At 36.4% G+C, this 26,548-nt stretch overlaps 1 protein-coding gene across 1 annotated transcript in view; it reads right to left on the reverse strand.

Moving 5' to 3' along the window:
* LOC150089240 (solute carrier family 12 member 2-like) overlaps positions 1–26,548 on the reverse strand; it is a 253,122-nt gene that overhangs the window by 201,342 nt on the left and 25,232 nt on the right. The window contains exons 4-6 of the mRNA XM_090389918.1: positions 25,980–26,119; positions 14,668–14,781; positions 10,523–10,634 (exon numbers count right to left, since the gene is read on the reverse strand). Of these exons, the coding sequence (XP_090246044.1) occupies positions 10,523–10,634; positions 14,668–14,781; positions 25,980–26,119 (366 nt within the window). The remainder of the gene's footprint in view (positions 1–10,522; positions 10,635–14,667; positions 14,782–25,979; positions 26,120–26,548) is intronic.

Raw genomic sequence — 26,548 nt, forward strand, 5'->3', positions numbered from 1 at the left:
TCCCCAAATTCCAGTTCTGCATTCCTTATATCTGTGTGACACCACGTCTCTGATATCCCAACAATATCCGCCTTTGATGCTTTGAGCAATACCTCAAATTCATCAAATTTATTTACCAAACTCCTAGCATTGGTGTACACGCAAGTATACGTGCACCTGTTTCTATTCTTAGCTACCCTAACACAGCCCATGTGTTTACTTGTACCGCAATGACTCCCAGCAGTCTCTGAAATATCCTGCACTTGTTTTCCAGGCTTCTGCTCATTCCAATGAAGCAGTGCAAGAATCATTTTCACCTCTGCCAGTGGCTACTGTTAATCTATTAGTCCTTGTATCCCCCAAGTTAGCAGTTTTCCGACCCACCTAACACTGCCTCGATAGCATCAGCAAATATTCTTGCACACTTTCTATTTAAGTGTATCCCATCCCTGTAGAAGCAGTCCCTTCTGTTAACAAGTACAGACCAGGCTGAAAAAAATTCTACCCCTTGAGCCTTGCACAATCTTTCCAGGGCTGAATTGATCGACAAGGCTCTCATCATATACTCCCTCCTATCGTGTCTGGGCAGAACTGCAGACACTTTCAAATTCAACCCTAATTCACGGCTTTTTTTTCAACAGTGACCTTTACTTGTTAAGTAATTCTGCCGGTCTCCTACTCTTAATATCATTAGTGCCAACGTGTACAACTATATCACCTTTTGTGCCCTTAAAAGATGATATCTGCTCTACTGTATGGCCAGCAACCATATCCACACTATGCCCTGTCCTGTAGGAGCTTTCTGCACGAAACAACACCCGTTTCCTCTCCACCCAATATCACCAGATTATGACTCTGGTAAGAGGCAATTTCCAGACAACAATTCAGCAAACTTATGTCTCCCACTGTCTAAGATGCCTCCACCTGGAGCCAATTTAGACTGACCAATGAAAAAAAGTTTAAACAGACTTCAGATCCATACTGGAAGATCAAATATGATCTGACCCACTGCGGTTATATACTCCTTAGAATGAGCTATTTTACTTGTTTAGCATTTGCATTACCTGAAGCATATGATGCAATAAAGCAAGCTTATAGAGCATCAGCCGGGGGGGGGGGGGGACCATCCCATTTCACCCACCTGTTCATTCCAAATTGTTTGTCTAGTTCTACCTTAAATTTATTTAAGCTATCAACTTGATTAATTTGGAATATTCATGTCTATTCTGTACTAAGTAACATTAATTTTTTTTTAAATTACAGCTAATCCTGCTAGAATGCTGCTACCCGCTGGCCATCTTACAACAGGTGTTTCAAGTTATGTACATAATTATTTGGTGCCTTGTCCACTAATATGCAAAAGAATGTATGATGCTACATGTATCACACCCATGAGCTGCCATGTTACACTCAATAACATTATTTCAGTTTATGATTGTTCACGTTGTATATTTTTACTGGTTGTACATTTTGTGTATAAAAAATTATATATAGTTCTGAAATATACATGTTCTTAGTATCCTTAACATAAACAAAGAGTGAAAAGACAAATGCTTTCCATTTCCATGTGTTTTAATAAAACATTTGGAAATGAAACATTAAATACTGAAATAAAAATGGAAAATTTAAAGTTTGGGGAAAAGAGTCTTCAACATGGAGCTGAACATTGAAAGAATCTGCATGTTCAAAAGAAAACTGATCTGAAAAACAGGTTACATATTTATTTTAGAAGAGGGCAAGGGGGAAAAACAACCTAGGCAATAGACTATGTTCATTCTTTAAGAAACTATCCTAGTACAAGAAGAGTCCCAGCATTTCTTCATACTGAAAAACTGACTTTCAAAAATGAAAGAAAAAAAAAAAAAATGCTCATGCATGTTTTAATTTCAATAAAATTTTATTTAATAAGCTTTTATTAAAATAATTTTATTTTAATATGATATTTGCCAGTCAATGTGATATCTATCCATAAAAATAAGTCTGAAAATGGGGTAAGTATTGGCAATTGTTGATGGTGTAAACAATTCCTTTTCTTGCTGTGTTGATCATAGTCTTAGGATTTAGCATAGGCATATGATGCAAGAAAGCAAGCTTATGCAGCATCAGCCAGGGGAAAAAAAAAAAAAAAACCTTCCACTTCACCCCTCCGTTCGTTCGAAATACCTGTTCAGCTGAGCCTTAAATTTATTTAGGCTATCAACTTCCACAACAAGGGATGGAAGTCTCTTCCACCAACCAACTACCCGCTGGCTAAAGACAAATTTCCGGACATCTATCCTACATCTGTCTTTCCTCAATTTGAATTTATGCCCTCTCAGGTGATTATTCTGAGCAAGAGGCAGAATCCCATCAGCATTGAGCATGCTCAAACCACTCAAGGCTTTATACACCTCTATCAGATCACCTCACCGGTGCCTAGTCTCCCGACACTGTAACTTGCAAAACTTAAGCCTTTCTTCATAAGAGCAACCCTTTGTTCCAGTCTTGATTTATAAAGTCTTGATTTACACTGAAGAATAGTAAAAAATGATTAATTACTAATGCCCTCATTAAGTTATAGCAAAATATATACACATAAAAATTAAAAACACTATATATCATATTTTATTCATCGGACAAACTTTCTCCAATTTTCCTATATAAAACAAACACCAAATAATTACATAAAACCACACACACACACACTGAAAAGTTTCCAGCTTCTCATAGAAGAAATGTTGGAAAGTGTGAAAACTCATTTATTTTTCAACAAATCCCCCCCCCCCAAGTCACACTTTCTAGCATGATCCATAACCTGCTCAAATAAAATTCAGATTTTGACTCAAACCAATTTTGACTGCATCCATCACAGCATTGTCACTATCTAATTTGTCCTTTTAAGTCATTTTTTGAGATTTGGAAATAGAATATAGTCTGAAGGAGCCAAATCTGATGAGTAGAGTAGGTGCTGTAATAGATTGAACTCACAGTTATGTAGTGTTGCCTGAATTACAAACATTGTGTGCATTGTTCTGATGAAAGATCACTCCTTTGGCCAATTTCCTGCACCTCTTGAGCTTCAATTCCTCACAGAAATGTCTCAGTAGATTAGAATAATACTCAGCAAGGCAGTGGCACCTTGTTACAGAAAATCAACCACGATCGCTTCTTCTGTATCTTTTAAGATGGATGCCATAATTTTCTCAGCCAACTTTTGCACTTGAAACATTTTAGAAGGGGGAGAAGAGGGATGCTTCCACTATTTTGATTGCTCTTTTGTTTCAGGATCTAAGTGGTACACCCAAAATTCGTTCATAATGACATACTGCCCACAAAACTGAGCTTCGTTAGCTTCAAAATGTTGCACAATCCCATGACAACACTTCAGTCTTTTCTGTTTCTGCTCTGCATTTCATTCCGCAATTCAATTTTTATGTATGAAGGACAAGATTCCCCTTATGTTTGATGCATGTCTTCATGAATTTCTTTTGCAAACATTCCCTTTAAATAAGGTACTGAATGACTGGTGCTTGATTCTTACAGTAGACATCTTCATTCGCCTTCCACACTTAAATTCTCTCTGTAAAGGAGAACATAGTTACAAACCTGAAATTTTCTGTGAACACACAAGAGTTACAGTACAGATTGGCAATATTGTCTTTCATGAAAATCTTTGCAATCTCTATTGGGCTAAAAACTTTTCAACCCCCAGCACCTCGTGTGTGTGTGTGTGTGTGTGTGTGTGTGTGTGTGTGTGTGTGTGTGTGTGTGTGTGTGTGTGTGTGTGTGTGTGTGTGTGTGTGTGTGTGTGTGTGATATTAGAAAGAATTAATAGAAAATACAATAAGATGGAGAAGTATTTAACACAAGGTGCCAAGAATAATAGAAGGAAAAAAAGTTAGGGAAAAGAGTAGAATTAAAGGCTGAATTAAAAAGCCAATCATATGTAGAAAGCTGAAAGGGAAAGAAGAAATTTATTATTAATTAATGTTAAATAATAGTGAGCATCAAAATGAGGGTGGTAGGATAATAAGTAGGGGGGAAAAAAATTTTTTTTGATGCAAACTAAATAAAATTGGTACATAGGTCAGGCATTTCATCAGGGGACTACACCTGATCATGTACCAAATCAGTGTTTCTATTCAAATTTATGTCAATGGAGGAAAGATTAAAATATAATAATAAAAAAAAAAGGGTGAGAAAAAGATAAGACCTCCAAAAACATAAGTAAGGTAGGTCCAATGCAGTGTATGTAATTAAAATATTAAATTAAATTAAACAAATTAGAGTGTAAATGCCTTATTTTCATGTACATGGTTTAAGAATATAAAATGTAATGTAAATTCTGAATCGTCTAAAGGATGAAAAAGTTTTTGAAAAAATGTTTTGAAAGAAAAAGACGAAAAAGTGAACTTGTGTATCAAAAAGGTATTAAATGTAACAGGCATTGGTATAGAAAAGGGAGATAATGCAGGGTAAGGGAGGGAAAAAGGTGATTAAGATAAAGGAGGCAAAGATAGCAAGACTGAGAAAAGTGAGAATGTCTGAATCACCCTCGTATTACACTAATAGTTCAACGGAGGAAGAAAGAAGAATAGAAAGTAGAAAGATGAAAAGAGTTTAAAGGATATTAGGCAAGATAGGTGTTATATACCCAACCTCTTAGAGAGGGTCTTGGCTGTGAGAATGTTAGTAGAAGTAGAAACTAATACCACTAGCCTGTGTTATATCTTAAAATGCCTAAAATATAAAGCCAAAAAAAAAAAACCCATAAAAATAATGAATAAGAGAAAACAATTAAATACCTGTTAAGTTATGTAACGTCAAAGTGCGCAAAAATTTATTACTGAGAACGAAAATATTTCATCAAGATAAGTAAGTAAAAATGGAATATAAACAGAAGCGGAGCTATGACGACTATGGAGTTGCTCAGTAGAAAACTGGCTGAGAAGGACACAGGTGCCCTCTGTAGTTGGGATATCGAAAAGAAAAAAAATAAAAATAATAAATGTGAATCTAATATTATGTATATTAAGGTTGTTTGTTTGTTATTTGGTTTTTAGGAGCATTAGCAACTAAGGCCATATTGCTCCGGGAATATGCGGTGGTCATTCCCTTGACCTTTCCGCATCCTCCGTATTTGGTGGTGACGGGCTCGAACCCCGGTCTAATCAAGAAGCGTGTACTACGCACTGCTGCTCCTTCCCACCTGGCTACAGAGGTGCATATATTAAGGTTAACTGGATAAAAATTCTGAAAGAAATATGAGAGAGCAACATGTCATAGACGATAGTACAGAAAATGAAATAATGTTACGATTGTAAATGATTATTAATAGTAATAAAGAAAATAAACTTAGAGAGTGAAAAAACATGAATATCATTCAGAGAGAAGTCATGTAATGCGTTCACTTTCAAAGTAGTGGAAATATAAAAAAAAAACTGCAGCCATTATCAACCCATTGCAGGATGGAAGCCTCTTCAACAATTCACACTGAGGGAAATGGACCATAATCTGCCACGCTGGCCCAGTGCAGGTTGGCAAATCAACCATATTTAGCAGTCAGGGGCTTGAACCCCGATCTACTCAAGGAGCGTGTGCTACTGCACTCCCACTCCTGATTTGGAATGAAAAGTGTTTGATTGCTGCTTAAATTTGAAAGAATAATTGTGTACAGATGATGTTTTTATGAACATTAATAGAAATATTTGAATTCCAATTAGTTAGATAAATAATGTTAAAATTAAATTTACTTCTTTTATCAAATAATTCCGAATTATGAAGTGGGGGACTATTTAAAGTAATATTTAAATCAAGGAAGTTTGCATGTTGGTTACCATTATTTTCTTTATTCAAGGTGAATTTGATTGGATATATAGTTTTTGCAATATTTTCAAAATTGCTGGTTCATCCTGATTCAAAACCAGGATGTCATCAACGTATCGAAATTCATAGAAATTATTGTTTGGGTTATTACGAGTATATAAATCTTCGTAATAATGTAGAAATAAGTTAGAGACTAAGCGTGAAATTTGTGAGCCCATGGGCACTCCTAAAGTTTGTCTATAAGTACATTTACCATCATAAATGAAACTGTTGAGTTATAGTTGAAAACATAGTTATTCCAAACAACCTCATCCACAAGTAAAAAATGTTCCTATATTTGAAGTATAATTGATTAAGTACAAAAATAATCAAATGATATGGTAAAGAGGTAAATAAGTTTGAAAAGTCTTAAGTTTCAATACTGAAAATGTTGGTATTAGAATTAATGGTTTTTATGACGTTATGATTATAATTGATGATCCAGGTAGATGGAAGATTAATAAAAATAGTATTTAGCAATTTAAAAAAAAATTGTTTGCCTGGCAGATAATGGCCACTTTTTTTAGCACTTGTAATGAATCTGAAGCCAACAGGAAGCTTGTGGAATTGGCTATCATATATAAGAATGGTAAAGTAGAATTTCGAATTTTAGTGTGCAATTTTTTATGAAAGGCCAAAGTTTTTTAATGGTTGCATTAATGCCTATATAACAACGTAGAAAGGTAGTACTGTTGTCAACTTCCTTTTTAAGAGTGGTATAATAAAACTGTTTGCAAAAAATGACAAAATTGTTAGAAACTTGATCCACAGGGGTAATGATAAAGTTCTGCTGCAAATCCAAAATTGGTTTTTTAAGATAAGAATACCTAATGTGCGGATTATTGTAAAGATTATAAGCCTCAGAAACTGTTTTTACAATGTTTTGGTATACGACATTTATCCAATTTTGAAAAGCTTCATGAGGTATTGTATTTTCATTCTTTGAAATATTTTTGTTCTCAGTAATACATTTTTGTCCACTTTGATGTTACATAACTTAACAGGTATTTAATTGTTTTCTCTTATTCACTATTTTTATGGGTTTTTTTTTTTTTTTTTTTTTTTTTGCTTTAGGCATTATAAGATATAACACAGGCTAGTGGTATTAGTTTCTACTTCTACTAACACTCTCACAGCCAAGGCCCTCTCTAAGAGGTTGGGTATATACACACCTAGCTTGCCTAGTATCCTTTAAACTCTTTTCCTTTCTTCTGTCCGTTGAACTATTAGTGTAATACGAGGGCAATTTGGACATTCTCACTTTTCTCATCCTTGCTATCTCTGCCGCCTTTATCTTAATCACCTTTTTCCCTCCCTTTTCTATACCACTGCCTGTTACATTTAATACCTTTCGATACATAAATTCACTTTTTCGTCTTTTTAATCCTTTAGACGATTCAAAATTTACATTACATTTTATATCCTTAAGCCATGTACATGAAAATAAGGCATTTACACTCTAATTTGTTTAATTTAATTTAATATTTTAATTCCATACATTGGAGCTACCTTACTTATGTTTTTGGAGGTCTTATATTTTTCTCCCCTCCCCTTTTTTATTATATTTTAATCTTTTCTCCATTGACATAAGTTTGCATAGAAACACAGTGATTTGGTACATGATCAGGTGTAGTCCCCTGATGAAATGCCTGATCTATGTATCAATTTTATTTAGTTTGCATCAAAAAAAAAAATTTCCCCCCCCCTACTTATTATCCTACCACCCTCATTTTGATGCTCACTATTATTTAGCATTGATTAATAATAAATTCCTTCTTTCCCTTTCAGCTTTCTACATATGGTTGGCTTTTTAATTCAGCCTTTAATTTTATATAATTTTAAAACTTTTTTTTTTTTTTAGGTTCTTAATGTTCTTTTTCTTTCTCACTCTTTTTTTTCCTTCTATTAGGCTCGGCACCTTATGTTAAATACTTCTCCATCTTTTTATATTTTCTATTAATTCTTTCTAATATCAACAATATACCTTTGTACCCTATTTTTGCAGCTTTGTGCATTCAGGTGCAATTCCTGTCTTCCTTTTCTTTGCATTTCCTATTCATACATACTATATATATATATATATATATATATATACACACACACACACACACATACATACATACATACATACATACATACATACATACATACACAGTGCATTCCAGTTAATTGAGGCAGCCAGTTATTTGGGGCAAATTATGATGAACAGAAACAAAATAAATATTTAGCCTGAATTTTTTCTGCTTATTTGGGCCAACTCACCGCTTAACTGGGGGCAATGAAGGTCATCATTGAACAATAAACTATATTTAGATGGCGCGCACAAACATATAAATATAGTTTATTGAACAATAAACTAATTTAGATGGTTCGTAACAAAGAGATCATGCGGGCAGCAGCCGAGTCAGTTATTGCGAAGTCGTGCTGTACAGCGATTGATTTACGTTTGTTCTGTGTCGTGGTAATCGGATTCTGAAGAAATTCTGCTTGCAGTTGTTTACGATCACACTAGGTAGATGTGTATACACCTTGTGGATTAGAATAGATTAAAAACTGTACCAAACAGTGCACTGATTTTGGTTTTCCCCCTCCCCCTTATTTTTTTTCAGTACATTTAATACCCCTGTCAAGATGCCACGTAAAGATTTGTCGCTTTCAGGAGGGAAAAAAAAATATATCGCTATTCTTGACAAGATAAAAAGTCAACCTCCTAACATCAGTCATCGTCAGCTAGCAGAGATAATAAAGGTGCCAAAATCTACAATTTCACGACTGCTACAGCAACAAGAAAAACTTAGAGAGGAGTGGACACTGCCTTCCCTCTTTTGCTTACGAGATGTTTTCTTTAAATCCATGCGCAAAGATCCAGACATCGAAGATGCTTTGAATCAATGGTTTTCCACTGTATCTAAACGAGGAGTGCGTGTAAGCGGCCCTATGCTAAAAACCAAGTCAGAAGAGTTGGCCAAAAAGCTAGGTCACGTAAATTTCAAAGAGATGGATGGTTGGTTGTCTCGATGGAAGTGTAGACATGACATTAGTTACAAAAAAGCACATGGCGAGAAGGACAGTGCTGATGCTACGAGTGCTGAGCAATAGAAATCTAAAAAACTGCCAGAGTTGCTTAAAAAATTTAATGGGGATGACATTTAATGGTGATAGCTTTATATATAAATATATAACATAGATACATATTTATTTATATATAAGGCTATCCATACCAGGGCTAGATTTATATATAACTGGCGGGTTGGTTGGGGTCGCTACAAATCTGATGCTCCCAAGTAGTACCATAATTTTAAAAAGTAATAATGTATAAATAAATTAAGTACATATATAGCCCATGCACGTATAATGTCTAATTGTAACTGTACAATAGCATTAATGTAGGAGCTAATACCCTTTTTTATTATGTCATTAGACATAATTCCTATATATATATTTTTTAAATTAAATAAAATAAAACATAAGCCATGGCTTATGTTTTATTTTATTTAATTTAAAATATATTTCGGCTTCATATGGAGGAATTGCAAGTCGCTGCCTCTAATGAATGCTCAATTATTTATTTATTTTATTATAATTTAACTTTTGTCAATATTTAATGATAGTATATATATAAATAAATGAGTTTTTCAATGTAACTCTTCAAAGGAAAAAAGTTTTAAGTTACATAGAAAAGAGGTACACAGTAGATGAAATCGTTTCAATGAAAGCAAGTTTAATATATTAGGTATGACAGATGCACCTAAAAGTGCAAAGCACCATTAAAGGATGCAAGAGTATATGTAAGTTGTAATAACATTAATTTAATTAATGTATGCATAAATGTATGTGACAGTTACACAAGGTACCAGTAACCATAAGGGTGAGGAAAGCAGAAAAAGAAGAGTAATAGATTAGTGAAAGGTAATAGATTAGTGAAATTAGTGAAAGGTGAAAGAATGTTAATATCCTAGAGGTTATGATGAATTAAATATGGGCTGAATTGCCAAGCCAATATAAAGTGGGGGAACTGTAAAGTAAAATTAGTACAACAGAATACTAATAAAATGAAAATGGTATAGCTGTCATCAGATATGAGGGGGGGGGGAAGATATTTAGTAAATGGTTTAATATAGGTAATGCAAAAAATGCTTGATCTGATGTCAGCTGAAATAAATATTGATACATGATCAGGTATTTCATCAGGGGGACTACACCTGACCATGTATCAGGAACTGCATTTCTATACTTGTCCATAGTAGTAGAAGGAAGTGAAAAGCCAAAAAGGAATGAAAAGAAATTAGCATTTTCTAATACCATATGGACAAGGTAATCCCAACGTAGTGAAACTTATTTAGGCAAAAATAAGTAGAGTTGAAATAAAAATGGTTAATATCAATATGTTTAATATAAATATGAGGAATTTAGTGTAGGATTTAATTTTGTAAAGATAAGAAATCAATGTATTTTACAAAATAGATTTGGAACAAGCAAACTGTATAAGGCTGAGATATTAAATTGAGGATGGGGAAGGGAAAAAAAGGATTATTCAAATAAATAAAGACGAAAAATAGCAATAGAAAATAGGAGCTTTCATTCCATTTATGCATACTTAATTAAATTAATATTATTACAACTTTTTATATATATATATAAAGAGAGAGAGAGAGAGAGAGAGAGAGAGAGAGAGAGAGAAAAAAAAAAAAATACTTGCCACTCCAGCCCATAAATCCTTCTGATAACTTCCTTAAATCTGGTGTAAACAGAGATCCAACCAGAAAATCAACCATTGCTGTTAGAAGAATTATCAGTAGAATTATCTGTGCCTGAAATGCATAAAAAGCATACCATAAGTAACTGGCGATGGAATGGAAGACTTGAAACTCGATCATAAAAATTATCATTTTAGTACGCCACCAATATTGTATCAAAAAATTTTCCTTTAAAAAACACATTGGTATTTTAGTAAATTTTAATGCAGTGAATTAAAATCAGAATAAAAATTTTGTATCACCCATTTTCAAATGGGGGAAAAAATTAAGTTTATTCTAATTATTGTATTCATTAAAAAATGAACAGAATTTATATATACATATATATAAAATTGCCTTTACCACGTTTTGGAGGCAACTTAATCCAATGTCCAAAAGTCCTGCACATAGGTGAATTTCACAAGATTAAATCTTCTGTTATGATCTGATATTTTATATTTCTGTCCCATGGGAGAACTACAAGGGAGAACAGGCCTTCCTCATTCAACTTTCTCTGATTAACATCCAACAATAGTCTAGCAGCATTTTTGGATTTTCATGGATCTTCAACAATTTTAACAACTGTTGAAATTGTTGAAGATAAACACAAGAAAGGCACCTGGGGTGGATCTATCCAGTTACATTAAAGGAGGCAGCAAAGAAAGTAAGCAAACCCTTAACCATAATTATGAGAGCTTCCTTGGACTCAGGGGAGGTACCCATAGGTACCCATAGGAGAGACTACTTCTACAGGGATGGGATACACTTAAATAGAAAGGGTGCAAGAATATTTGCTGATGCTATCGAGGCAGTGTTAGGTAGGTTGGAAAACTGCTAGCTTGGGGGATACAAGGACTAATAGATTAACAGTAGCCACTGGCAGAGGTGAAAGTGATTCTTGCACTGCTTCTATTGGAATCAGCAGAAGCCTGAAACACAAGATGCAGGATATTTCAGAGACCGCTGGAGAGACTTGCGTGTACACCAATGCTAGGAGTTTGGTAAATAAATTTGATGAATTTGGGGTATTGCTCAAAGCATCAAAGGTGGATATTGTTGGGATATCAGAGACATGGTGTCACACAGATATAAGGAATGCAGAACTGGAATTTGGGGAGTACAATGTGTACAGAAAGGATAGGCAGGATAGGAAGGGAGGAGGGGTTATGATATTAGTTAAGAAACACATAAAATCCAAAGAAGTGAAGCCAGTCGACATCGCTGGACAGTGCAGTGTCAAGTCAGTTTGGCGTGACATAAGCACTGGGAGATCAAAATTGGGAGTAGGAGTGAGCTATAGGCCTAATGACTCTGATGAGTATAATAAGAAACTGTACGTGGAAATAGAGTGGGCCAGTAAATCAGAGAGTCTTATAATGGGGGATTTTAATTTCCCAGATATTGACTGGAATTTTTTGGGTTGGTCACTCACACACTAGCAAGGCTTTTGAGGATTTATTGGATGATTGTTTTCTACATCAGCATGTTCGGGAGGCAACTAGAGGGAGTAATACTCTTGATTTGATTATCAGTAGTGATTCTTCATGCATTAAGAATCTGCAGATAAAGGAACCACTAGATGGCAGTGATCACAGTGTGCTGAAGTGGGATTTACACTAAGAGGTAACTACCATCGGGGTAAAGGGAAGGGTTTTTGCTTTCGTAAAGGTGACTATGATGATCTGAGACAGTATTTAAATTCTATACAGTGGGACCAACTGATGATGTTACCAACAGAAAATTGAAAATGGGAAGCATTCAAAGAACTTATCTTGGAAGCTACTAGGCTTTACATACCAACTAAGAAATATTGTTCGAGGTTTAGGCCTAAATGGATGTCAGATGAACTAATGAGATATATGGCAAAGAAGGAAAATGCATGGGATATATATAAATTAACATGTGACACTGAAGCCTATGATAGATATAAGTTGATCTGTAACCAAGTAACAAAGGAGGTTAGGCAGGCAAAGGCAGATCACGAGAAATCTTTGCCAAAGGATGCAAAGAAAAACAGCAAAGGGTTCTTAACTTAAGTAAACTCTAGATGGAAGGGGATGAATCAGATTGGTCCACTTGATATCGATGGTTCAACTGTTGATGATCCTGCTCAGGTAGCTAACAAACTAAATGAATATTTTGCACTGACATTCACAAATGAGGAGTTATTCAGCAAGAGGAATGCCAGAGGTGTATTCAACTCTGGCAGTAAGCTAGAGAATCTTGTAATAACTGAGAGTAAAGTGGAGGAGAAATTGTTGAAGATAAACACAAGAAAGGCATCTGGGGTGGATGGGATCTATCCAGTTATATTAAAGGAGGCAGCAAAGGAAGTAAGCAAACCCTTAGCCATAATTATGAGAGCCTCCTTGGACTCAGGGGAGGTACCCATAGACTGGAGATATGCAAATGTGACCCCAATTCACAAAGGAGGATCAAAGGCTGACAAATAATTATAGACCTGTGAGTTTAACTTCTGTTCCAGGAAAATTAATGGAGGCAGTGGTTAAAGAAGCACTGCAGGATCATCTAGACAAGACTTCAGTTATATCTTGGACACAGCATGGTTTTGTTAAGGGAAAGTCTTGCCTGACCAATTTGATTGGATACTATGATGCAGTCACAAAAGAACTGGATGCAGGGAATAACTTTGATATTGGAATGCATTTCCAATTCACAAAGGGGATTAAAGGGTGAAGTGAATAATTACAGACCCATAACCTTGACTTCTGTTTCATGGAAAAATTATGAAATCACTGGTTAAAGAAATAATGCAGCACCACCTACACAAGAATGCAGTTACAGCATGGATTTGTCAAGGGACAATCTTCTCTTACCAATCTGATTGGATACTATGATACAGAAACAAAGGAATAGGATGCAAAATATAATTTTGACATCATATACTTAGATTTCAGAAAAACTTTTATAGTGTTCCACATAAAATATTGCTATGCAAATTGGAGAAGCACTACATTAAGGGTTAGTTACTGCTATAGATAAAGGGATGGTTCAGCAGGAGAAGACCGAGTGATTATGGGCACTACTCCTCTTGAACTAATATTATTAGTGGAGTCCCTAACCATTCAGTGCTGAACCCCTCAATGTTTACAATATTTATTAATGTACTGACAAAGACATATCAGCCTTAATGTATAAGTTTGCAGATGACACAATTTGGCAAGGTAGCTGTGAACAGCCAGCAGGGTATGTTACTACAACAACATCTAGAAAAATTAGGCTGATGGGCTGAAAAATGGCAACTGAAGTTTAGCATTGACAAATGCAAAGTACTGCACATGGGTAGCATTAATCCCAGCATAACATATGAACCGGGTGCAACAACACTGAGGATAGTGGAGAATGAAAAAGACCTGGGAGATAGTTGTGCAGTCATATTTCCAGAAGTAGCTTTGTCAACAATGTACAGGAATTCTGCCAGTAGGGATAAGGATGGCATTATTCCAGAATATAATGCAATGACTTGGTTTCATCTTGAGTACTGAATACAAGTGTGAAAGTTTCATTTCAGAAAGGATGTTAATCTTTTGGAATGGGTAGAGAAGAGACAAGATTAGTGAGTAGAAGAAAGAGGTTACTCTCCAAAAAAGATATCAACTGCAGTGTCTGGAAAATAGGCACACGCAAGGAGATCTCACTGAGGTATTTAAGGGTTTAAATGGATTGAGTAAACTAAATGCTGATGACATCTCTTCCTCATGCTTAGACAACACATAAAAGGAGCATAAATTTAAACTGAGGAAGGATGGTTGCAGGATAGATGTGTGGAAATTTGCTTTCAACCAGTGAGTAACTGATCATTGGAACAAACTTTCACATGGTGCTGTAGAAGTGGTCAGTTTGAATATATTTAAGGAGGGACTAGGCAAATTACTAGAGGGATAGACAGGTGATGCTAAGTCCCCTCCCCCTCCCCGATGCTGCTTTCTTACTTTTATCCTTTGCCACCACTAATACATATATTATTAATACTAAACTGAATTTACAGATAATTTTAACTATTTAACACATTAATAGACCTGACACAGTTTTTAAATTTTCAGAAAACTAAGTAAAATATGATTGATAAAGTTATCATATTTCTTACCTTTGTTTCCCACTCTGTGCCCACAATAGCAATAGCAAGAATAAAGACAACAGTAGAACAGCTAATAATGCGGACATCATTAATACCAGCATCAACTATTTGCAGTCCATATACCTATATTACAATCCAAGAAAATAATATGATAAAATCAGCATGCACCCTCAGTGATTAGAATAGATCATTAACCCCAAAGACACAATTTACATTTAACCCTGAAGTACACATGGGAGAAAAAAAAAAAAAAATTATAACTTTAGTAGTTGCATGGCACCACAACATCTCTCCAATCAATGAACTGGCAGGAGTGCAACAATTGTTGAATATTTACCATACACGTTTCCTCTGCTCCCCAAACTATACTATATAGTAGACTGTCTAAAATAATGGCACATTGAGATCGGTGCTGGAAAAAAAAAAAAGCAAGTCAAGTGATTACTGTATTTATTATTATATTTAGCTATATGGTGCAAAGGAAGCCTGAAGCTTTTGCTGCACCAGCCAAAAATTGAGAGAGAGAGAGAGAGAGAGAGAGAGAGAGAGAGAGAGAGAGAGAGAGAGAGAGAGAGAATCACCAAAAAAAAAAAGAAGAATGATGATATCCAGCTCAGAACACTGGGTGTGCCAAGCCCATACTCACTGTTTTTTTTAAGTTCGCCATTTTGAAAGTGAATTCTGTACTGATATCATAGATTATACACTGTTTTACATTTCTTTTAAACTAAAAACCTCTCAGTATAGCTCCAATGTTAATAAACCTCATACAGAGAAGAAAAGAAGAATAATTAAGAACATTAAAGCTTAGTGACAAACTTGATATAATAATAGAAAATAGAATGGGTGTAAATAGGAGTGTTTTAATGGCAGAGTATAATACTGGATTGTCAACATGTTTATATTTAGTATGTGCAGTTAATAAAATTGCAATCTTAATCTCTCTCTATTTCTTTTTTAGCCGCATTACTTCTGCATTAAATATATTTAAAATAAAACTTTCTAGATAACGGAAAAATCGAAATAAAGGCATCTTGAATCTCCGAAGGTGCCGTTATTCTGAAAGTCTACTGTATAATGTATAAGAAATAAAATATTTTATATTGTTAGTTGCTATTTTAAAAAATAGCAAATTTATGATGCTAATAGGAGTGTTTTTTAAAACACCATAGCACAGCCTGAATTTTATATATTTCTCAACAAATTTCTTGCAGGTCAGTTGGTAACAGTACAAGTTTTGTGAAAATCAAATACCATGTTTGTAATTGCATAGTTATAATATAAGAATTTTTTAAACCTTTTTTTATAACACTCACATTCACATGAATGAATATTTACAAATATATATGAATATAAATGAATATTAATTGATTATGAATACTTTTCTTTGTTTCATTCATTTCTTAAAGAAATGCCCAGTACTGTTGTAATAAAAATAATTAGTATTAGTAGTGGCACATACATAATACAAGAAAGTACTGTATGCTTATAAAGCATTAAAAAAAATAAATAAATAAATAAAAAACATTTTCCCACATCACCCATCCAATAATTTGGGTAGTTCTACTTCTTTCAATTTATTAAAACTTCCCACTTCCACAACAGATGGAAGTTTGTTCCAGCAATCAACCACCTGCCAGCTGAAGACAATCTTTGCATGCACCTTTATCCTGCAACCATTCTGCCTCAATTTGAATTTATGCCTCCTCATGTGTATAGACTGATCAAGAGGAAGAAACCCATCAATGCTGAGCTTGCTCAATCTGTTCAAAGCCTTTAACACATCATTCAGGTCAACTTGCAGGTGCCCAGTCTCCAGACACTGCAATCTCCAAAACTAAAGCCTTTCTTGGTAAGACCACCCTTTCATTCCCTTCAATCTCATTGCCCTTCTCTGCACTGATACCAGTAGATCTACATTCTTCCTAAAATGATGCCTCCAAACCTAATGTAGTACTCAAGATGCAGCCTAACCATTGCCACATACAATAGGATAATCTCCTCCTCAACCTTGTTAGCAAGGTTTCTGTATGTCATTGACAAAATCCCACAAGTTGTTCAGGCAGCCTGTCTGCAATACTCAGAGAACTTCATATCCTACTGCAATATTACCCCAGGCCTTTTTCGTTTTCCATTTCTTTTTCTCTGAGTGCAGCATCACACTATTATGTTAATCTTGGATTACTGCTACAAATATACAGTATCCTGAATTTGTTAATGTTAAATTTCAACAGCCATTTCTCAGCCTATCAGCCAAAGTTTTCTAGATCTCGTTGAGCAGCTTATCTTGATTACTGTCATTAACCATTTTGCCAACATTTGTAACATCTTCAAACTTGGACATTAAGAACTTGGACATTATAGACGATGGGACAAAACATTATAACCACCTACCTAATATGATGTTGTTCCTCTACGTGCAGCCAAAACAGCTCGTACCCGGCAAGGCATGGCTACTACAAGATTTCTAAATGTGTCTTGTGGTATCTGGTACCAACACGTAACCAGCAGATCCTTTAACTCCAGTAAGGTCAGTGGTTGAGATGCCACAGATCGGAGTTGATGTTCAACACAAACCACAGATGCTCGATAAAGGGTGTACTTGGTCAGCAACGATGTTTAGGTAGGTGGCAGACGTCAGAGTGCCCGGCACATGGATGACCGGACCCAGGGTATCCCAGCAGAACATCGCCCAAAGCATGACACCACTACAGCTTGTTTTAGTCCTATGGTGCATCTAGGCACCATCACTTCCCCAGGTAAACAACACACACATACAGAAAGGCAGGTGTAACAGGAAATGTGATTCATTGGACCTTCTTCCAATCACACAAGGTCCAGTTTTGATGCTCGCGTACCCATTGCAAGCACTGTCGCCGGTGAACGATGGTTAGCATGGGCACTCTGAGTGGTCCGCAGCCCCATTTTCAGCAGGGTTCGATGTACTATGTGTTCCAACACATTACTGTTTGTTGTTGTTTGTTATTTGGTTTTTAGGAGCATTAGTAACTAAGGCCATATTGCTCCAGGGATATGCGGTGGTCATTCCCTGACCTTTCCGCATTCTCCGCATTCGGTGGTCACGAGTTCGAACCCCGGTCTAATCAAGAAGCATGTGCTACGCACTGCTGCTCCTGCCCACCTGGCTACGAAGGTGCCCTGACACATTATTCTCATCACCGCATTCCAATTGCCAGTGAGTTTCACCACAGTTGCCATGTACCATTCGGGAGAGCCTTCACTCACCTCTAGCATTGATGAGCCGTGGTCATCCAAAACCTTGACGGCGGTTCGTGGGAATGCCCTTGTGCACGGTTCAGGGCACTATTTAAAAAACATCTGTCACTGAGCTCCGTTAATCAGTGTTACTCTTGTTCTTCAGATGGAGAAAGGCAGCGAAATTAAGTGAGTTTGACAAAGGCCAAATTGTAATAGTCAGACAACTAGCATTAGCATTAGCATTAGTAGAGGCATTTGATGCAAGAAAGCAAGCTTATGCAGCATCAGCCAAAAAAAAAAAAAAAAAAAAAAGTAACATAAATAAAAATAACCACTTCCACTTCACCCCTCTGTTCGTTCGAAATACCTGTCCAGCTGAGCCTTAAACTTATTTAGGCTATCAACTTCCACGACAAGGGATGGAAGTCTGTTCCACCCACCAACCACCCGCTGGCTAAAGGCAAATTTCCGCACATCTATCCTACATCTGTCTTTCCTCAATTTGAATTTATGGGTCAGAGTCTGGGTCAGAGCATATCCGAAACGGCTCGGTTCCAGTCGTCTGACCATTACAATTTGGCCTTTGTCAAATTTGCTTAATTCCGCTGCCTTTCCCCATTTATTAGACCGGGGTTCGAGCCTGTCACCACCAAATACAGAGGATGCGGAAAGGTCAAGGGAATGACCACCACATATACCCAGAGCAATATGGCCCTAGTTGCTAATGCTCCTAAAAACCAAATAACAAACTTTCCCCATCTGAAGAACAAGAGTAACATCGATTAACGGAGCTCAGTAACAGGTATTTTTTAAACAGTGTCCCGAACCATGCACACGCCGCAGTTCACCTGAAGTTGCTTTTATTTGCATAACGACTTGCTGGTCATAATGTTTTGGCTCATTGGTGTATATACCTTCATTAATAAATACAGAAAACCACAATGGACCCACCGCTAAACCACCACCGAAATCCAAGTATATGAGGGGTAAAGGAAAGGGTTTTTGCTTTCGTAAAGGTGACTATGAAGATCTCAGACAGTATTTAAATTCGATACGGTGGGCCAAATTGATGATGTTACCAATAGCAAATTCAAAATGGGAAGCATTCAAAAAATTAATCTTGGAAGCTACTAGGCTTTTCATACCAACTAAGAAATATTGTTCAAGGTTTAAGCCTAAATGGATGTCAGATGAACTAATGAAACGAGGCAGAGAAGAAAAATACACAGGATACATATAAATTAATGGGTGACATGGAAGCCTATGACAGATATAAGCTGGTCTGTAATCAAGTCACAAAGGAGGTTAGGCAGATTAAGAGAAATTTTTGGCAAAGGATGCAAAGAAAAACAGCTAAGAGTTCTTTACTTATGTAAACTCTAGAAGGAAAGGGATGTATCAGATTGGTCCGTTGGATAGCAATGGTTGATGATCCTGCTCAGGTAGCTAACAAACTAAATGAGTATTTTGCATCTACATTCACACATGAGGAGTTACTCAGGGAGGGGAATGCCAGAGGTGAATTAAACTCTGGCAGTGAGCTAGATGATTTTGTAATAACTGAGAACAAAGTGGAGGAGAAATTATTGAAGATAAACATAAGAAAGGCACCTGGGGTGAATGGGATCCATCCAGTTATATTAAAGGCGTCAGCAAAGGAAGTAAGCAAACCCTTAGCCATAATTATGAGAACTTCCTTGTACTCAGGGGAATTACCTATGGACTGGAGATGTGCAAATGTGACCCCAATTCACAAAGGAGGATCAAAGAGCAACACAAGTAATTATGTTAGTTTAACTTATGTTCCAGGGAAATTAATGGAGGCACTGGTTAAAGAAGCACTGCAGGATCATCTAGACAAGGCTTCAAGATATAGCTTGGACGCAGCATGGTTTTATTAAAGGGAAGTCTTGTCTGACCAATTTGATTGGATACAGGGAACAACTTTGATATCATATATTTAGATCTTAGAAAGGCTCTTGATACTGTTGCACATGGAAGGATGCTGCACAAACTGGAGCAGTGTGGCACTAGAGGCAAATTGCTGCTATGGATAAAGGGATGGTTGAGTGGGAGAAGACAGAGTGGTAATCAATGGACACTGCTCTTCGTGGACTAATGTTATTAGAGGAGTCCCTCTGGGTTCAGTGTTGGGTCCATTGTTGTTTTCTGTATTTATTAATGATATTGATGTTGGTATATCAGGCTTAATGTCCAAGTTTGCAGGGTTGTTAATGACACTAATGACAGTACACTGTTGCAACAGGATCTAGAAAAGTTGAGCAGATGGGCTCAGGTGTGGCAACTGAAGTTTAACATTGACAAATGTAAAGTTCTGCATATGGAAAGCAGTAATCCCAGAGTAATGTATCAACTGTATGGTACTACACTGACAGTGGTAGAGAATGAAAAGGACCTGGGGGTAATTGTGCAGACAGATATGAAGTTTTCTGAGCAGTGAAGACAGTCTGCAAGAGTAGCTCATGATGCCTTGTCAATGATATACAGGAATATTTCTAGTAAGGATAAGGAGGTGATTATTCCCTTGTATAAGGCAATGGTCAGGCCACACCTTGAGTACTGTATACAGGTCTGGAGGCCTCATTTTAGATAAAATGAAGAGCTGCTGGAGTGAGTGCAGAGAAGGGCAACAAGATTAGTGAATGGAACAAAGGGTTGCTCTTACGATGAAAGGCTTAAGTTTTACAAATTACAGTGTCTGGAGGCTCAGCACCTGCAAGGTATTTTCCCAGATGTTAAGCTAACAGGTCTGTAATTCCTTTTGATCTCCCTTTCTGAACTGGGAATACGTTTGCACATTTATAGCTCATAGAGACCTCGCCCTGAATCTAAAGATGCAGTAACTTTCTTTTAATGCCACTCTGGGCCAGTTTATAGGGCAACCTTATGAGCAACAGTATCAAAAGCTTTTCAGAAATCCAAGTATGATATAAAAATTATTTTTTTGCATCTAGTTCCTTTCTTACTACATCATAATATCCAATCAGATTGGTTAGACAAGATTGCCTCTTAACAAATTCATGGTGTGACTTCAATATAAATGCATTCTTGTCTAGATGATCCTGCATTTCTTCCTTAACCAGTGACTCCATTACTTTCCCTGGAACAGAAGTTAAGCTAACAGATCCGTAATTATTCATGTCACTTTTTGATTCCACTTTGTGAAATGAAGATATATTTGCAAATCTCCAGTCCAAAGGGACCTCCCATGGATCCAGAGGAGCTACCATATTTATGGCTAAGGGTTTGCTTACCTCTTTTGCTGCTCCGTTAATATAACTGGATAGCTAAAAATGGTTATTTAAAAAAATAAATAACTTTAACCCATTTTTTCAAATTCATCTGACACTTCTTTCACCTGTGCCAGAGATGAAAGTGATTCTTGCACTTCTTCTATTGGAATGAGTAGGAGCCTGCAAAGTGAGGTACTGGGGATTTCAAGTGCTGCTGGGAGTCATCACGGAACAAGTAAATACATGGGTTGTGTTAGGATAACTAAGAGTAAGAATACGTGTATGTATACTTGCATGTACACCAATGCTAGCAGTATAGTAAATAAATTTGATGAATGTGAAGTGCTGGTCAAGACATGAAAAGTAGATATTGTTGGGATATCAGAGACATGGTGCCACACAGATATAAGCAGTGCAGATTTGGAATTTGGCGAGTACAATGTGTACAGAAAGGACAGGAAGGAGGGGTTATGCTGTTAGTTAAGAAACACATAAAATCTAAGGAAGTGCATCCAACTGGAATTTGTGAACAATGCAATGTTGAACCAGCGTGATATGACATAAGCACTAGGAAAGGTAATATGAGAGTAGGTGTGTGTTATAGGCCTAATGAATCTGATGAATATAAATGTGCATTTGTGCAGAGAAATAGAGTAGGCAAGTAAATCAAAATGTCTTATAATGGGAGATTTTAATTTTCCAGATATTGACTAGAACTTGTGGTCACTTGCACACTAGCAAGACCTTTGTGGATTTAACAAATGTATGTTTCCTACAGCAACATGTTCAAGAAGCAACCAGATGGAGTAATACCCTTGATCTGATTATCAGCAGTGATTCTTCATGCATTAAGAATCTGCAGATAAATGAACCACTGGTGGCAGTGATCATAGTGTACTGATGTGGGATTTACTTAAAGATGTAACTACCATTAGGGGTAAGTGGAAAGTTTTTGCTTTTGTAAAGGTGACTACAGTGATCTCAGAGAGCTTTTAAATTCTATACAGTGGGATCAACTGATGATGTTACCAACAGTGAATTCGAAATGGGAGGCCTTCAGGGAATTAATCTTGGAGAGTACTTACTAGGTTTTTCATACCAATTAAGAAATACTGTTCATGGTTTAGGCTTAAATGGATATCAGATGAATTAATATAGCTCATGGCTTAGAAAAAAAATGCATGGGATGCATATAAATTATCAGGCGACACAGAAGCCTATGGCAGATATAAGCTGGTCTGTAATCAATCACAAAGGAGGTGTAAAATGCCCACATTTTTCTTATTAATTTATAGATATTTCCCTTCCCCCCTTTGCTGTGCCCCTTCTTGCTAAAGAGTTGTTTTGGCCGTTTCAGCAGAAAATATAAATACCAATCGTACATGACTAACCGCTATCAGTTTCTTGACAAATATAGAATGGTCAAATTCGACTTAGTTGCTTTCTCAGTTACAAATTCCCTTTGCCATTATTTTCTTAACTGAAGATAACAGTCGCTACGCAGAAGTAAGTTCACAAGTCCACGAAAATACGAGCTCCGCTCTCTGGCAAATATTTTCAGCTGGTCTCATATGACAGCGTGAGTAGAGTGCCTCACCCTCGTCCAGGCTCTGGGGAGGCGAAAGTTCACGCGATAAGGAGCGATATACCCAGGTGGCCGACAGAGCGAAAGGAGAGTCGTTTTTGTGGTTGTTTCGGGTAGTGGACAGTCGGTGAGTTAGTGAGTCAGTATGAGAGAGAGTGAGAGAGTACAGTAAGTTTCAGGAACGGCAATAACGTTACAGAATGACTATACAGACAGAAGATTGAAGAACAGCACAAGAAGATACAGAATGAGCGAGCGAAGATAGCAGAACCCGAAGGAAGACAGAGAAAGCACAGAATCCCCTCGCCGAGTTCCGCCCCCGTAGAATGAGTCGTCCTTATTTAGGTAAGTTATTCCTACAGCTATACATAAACCTTACTCCTCAGTAATATAATTAATTATGTTAGCATTGATTAAGTATAGAATATCCTAATGCTGCTGTCTTAAATAGCACATCACTTAGATGGTCGTCTATCAGAATTCACGATAGATAAAACAGTGTACTATGAGTTAAAACATAGCTTATGCGCGACAGTTTAGTATTGACACCCATCATGTTTGTATAACCATTATGTCATATGCCAGTTCTTGCCTGAGATGAAGTATCCACACGAAGAACACCTATGTGAAGAGCCCATTAATTTCCAAAGTATCAATAATGCTAAGAACTCTTAAATACTTCCATAAAATCAATTTATATTATTGTAACCAAATGATTTAGGATTTGCTTGTCATTGCCACTAGGGCGGTAGTTATTAAATATGTACCATTTCTATAACAGATTGCATTAAACCATGTTTTGTTTAAACATATTCTCAGACCTATCCTCCCTTCACACGAATAAGTAACTAGAGAATTAGAATAGAAGAACTTATATCACGGTGCTCAACTCCTAACTATAATTGGAATGGTTTTGAGTATTATCACAACGCCCTGGTCGAAGCTGCGATTCCTATTCCCTTCCGTTGGGTAGGATTATTGAGGGCCGCGACCATTGTCCTAATATAAAAAACCACTAGACAGTCACGAGTATACTGGGGTTATGACAGAACAAATGCTCAAGGAAGAAAACGCCCCGCTATACAGATGTGTTGTTCAGAGAAGTCCGAACGACGATAGAAGGAGAAAGCCCAGTATAACAGAGGTTAGGCAGGCAAAGCCAGATTACGAGAAATCTTTGACAAAGGATGCAAAGAAAAACAGCAAAGACTTCTTTACTTATATAAACTCTAAAAGGAAGGGGATGAATCAGATTGGTCCACTTGATATCGATGATCATTCGCAGATAGCTGCCAAACTAAACGAGTATTTTGCATCTACAGTCACACATGAGGAGTTATTCAAAGAGGAAAATGACAGAATTTTATCAAACTAACAGGAAGCTAAGTGATTTTGTAATAACTGACAGCAAAATGGAGGAGAAATTGTTGACGTTAAGCATAAGGAAGGCACCTGGGTTGGATGGGATCTATCCGGTTATATTAAAGGCAGCTGCAAAGGAAGTAAGCAAACTCTTGGCCATAATTATGAAAGCTTCCTTGGATTTAGGGGAGGTTCCCATGGACTGCAGATGTGGAAATGTGTCCCCAATTCGCAAATGAGGATCAAAGGATGACACGGGTAATTACAGACCTATTAGTGTAACTTCTGTTCCAAGGAAAATAATGGAGTCGCTGGTTAAGGAAGTGATGCAGGATCATCTAGACAAGACTGCAGTTATAGTTCAGACACAGCAGGGTTTTGTTAAGGGGGAAGTCTTGTCTGAGAAATTTGATTGGATACTATGATGTGGTCATAAAGGAACTGGAAACAAAGAATAATTTTGATATCAAAAACGGATTTTAGGAAAGCTTTTGATACTTTAGCACACTAGCAAGACAGCTCCACTAGCAAGATACTGCTCCAATTTGTACAGTAGTCACAAGACTACTGTACAAATTGGAGCAGTATGGCATTAACGGCAAGTTGTTACAATGGATAAAATGATGGTTGAGTGGGAGAAGACAGAGTGGTTATCAATGGACACTGCTCTTCGTGACTAATGTTATTAGCGGTGTCCCCCAGGGTTCAGTGTTGGGCACATTGTTGTTTTGTATATTTACAATGATACTGATGAAGGTATATCAGGGTTAATTTCCCCTTGATCTGCTCACTGTTGACCAGCACGACTTCTCCGTATGTGGGACAGGTGGTCGGATAAGTTTTACCAGGTATCACTAAGTTGTAGAATGGTAATCCCTTTAGCTCTCTTAATTCGCACAGCAGCACTAATTGCCTAAAGGCCAGAAATGCGAACAGTGCATACAGAGTTAATTCTCCATTCACAATTTGAAAATTTTCTTTGCTCAACAGAAAATATTTTAAATATAACTTCCAAGGGGAATTCAAAATAATTCGCTATAAAAGGACATCATTAAACAGAGGTCCGATTGAATAATTTAGAATTATAAAAACGGTTATACAGTTTTATGTAGAAAATATATTAACAATAGACAGTGAAAAATGCAAATTTAGTTAAATAATTTTAAGTTTATTTGAATAGTAGGTAAACATGTGAAAAAAATTTACAGAATATTACAAATTTCGAAGTGCACTGCATCCAAATGTCACACATCACTGTTAATAAAGGTGCCGGAGTGCCGTACCATCCCAAAAAAAAGCACTGTATATATAATATCGGTGTAGATGCACCATACACAACTCTTAAGAAACTACAAAGCAGTTGTTGTAGTAGGCATCATTTGCTCTGTTTCTCATACTGTGCTCTTCCTTCACGACGAGTTGCCATAATATTGCACTACCTCGAATAAGTAATGCTTCACTAATAGAGAAGACTATTGTTACTTATTCTCAGTGAGTACCACCACCCAGATGACACCGTTTGAAGGCTATTGGCCTATCATCAGTGGATGGGCAGGTACCCTGGTATTGCAGACATGACGACCAGTTGTGAAGATAATCACACAATATGAGAGGTGCCAAAAGGTGTATATGACAATATTTAAAAATAACTAAATGCACAAGGCATAATACATAAACAGAGCAAATGATGCCTACTACAACAACTACTTCGTAGATTCTTAAGAGTTGTCTATGGTGTACCGATATTATACAGATAATAAACTCTTAACATATTATGCCTTGTGCAATTAGTTAATTTTAAATATATATATAATTTTTTTTTTTTTATGTTTTTATAATGTAATATGAAATTAATTTTATATTATATAATGTAAAAGCATTTAACAAAATAATAATCTTACCAAAAGTAGATCTCTTAGAGTTTCTGCAAAACCAACAACATACATGGCCACTGCAACAGCATTGGCTACTGCAAATATAAAGCCTATGGAACCTCCAAACTCTGGCCCCAAACTTCGCGAGATCATGTAATAAGTCCCACCTGCATAAAAAATATTTTTAACTGTGATTTAGCTATTACTTGACATTTTATTTACATTTTTATATTCTTATTCAATGGATATCCAATTAAATACAAATACCAGTCACACTTTCTTATAGTACTAACCAGCTGATGACAGAAACAACATTGTAATGGTCAGGTGATGAACTAAATTGAAGGAGATTTTGTTGCCTGAAAAATAAAGGAGGCTATCTAGTTCGGTCACTAGTCTTTTGAAGTTTTAAAGTCGAGATAGTTTGTGATCAATTTGAGGGCCTTTGCTTAACTAAGATACATAAATGGTAATAAAAGAATAGTTTTCAGTAACATAAATCATACAAGTCTCCTTAGCATTAGCATTAGTAGAGGCATTTGATGCAAGAAAGCAAGCTTATGCAGCATCAGCCAAAAAAAAAAAAAAAACAGTAA

This window comes from Mastigoproctus giganteus, chromosome 2 (genome assembly GCF_048544385.1).
Source record: "Mastigoproctus giganteus isolate SK-2022 chromosome 2, ASM4854438v1, whole genome shotgun sequence".
Classification (NCBI taxonomy): domain Eukaryota; kingdom Metazoa; phylum Arthropoda; class Arachnida; order Uropygi; family Thelyphonidae; genus Mastigoproctus; species Mastigoproctus giganteus.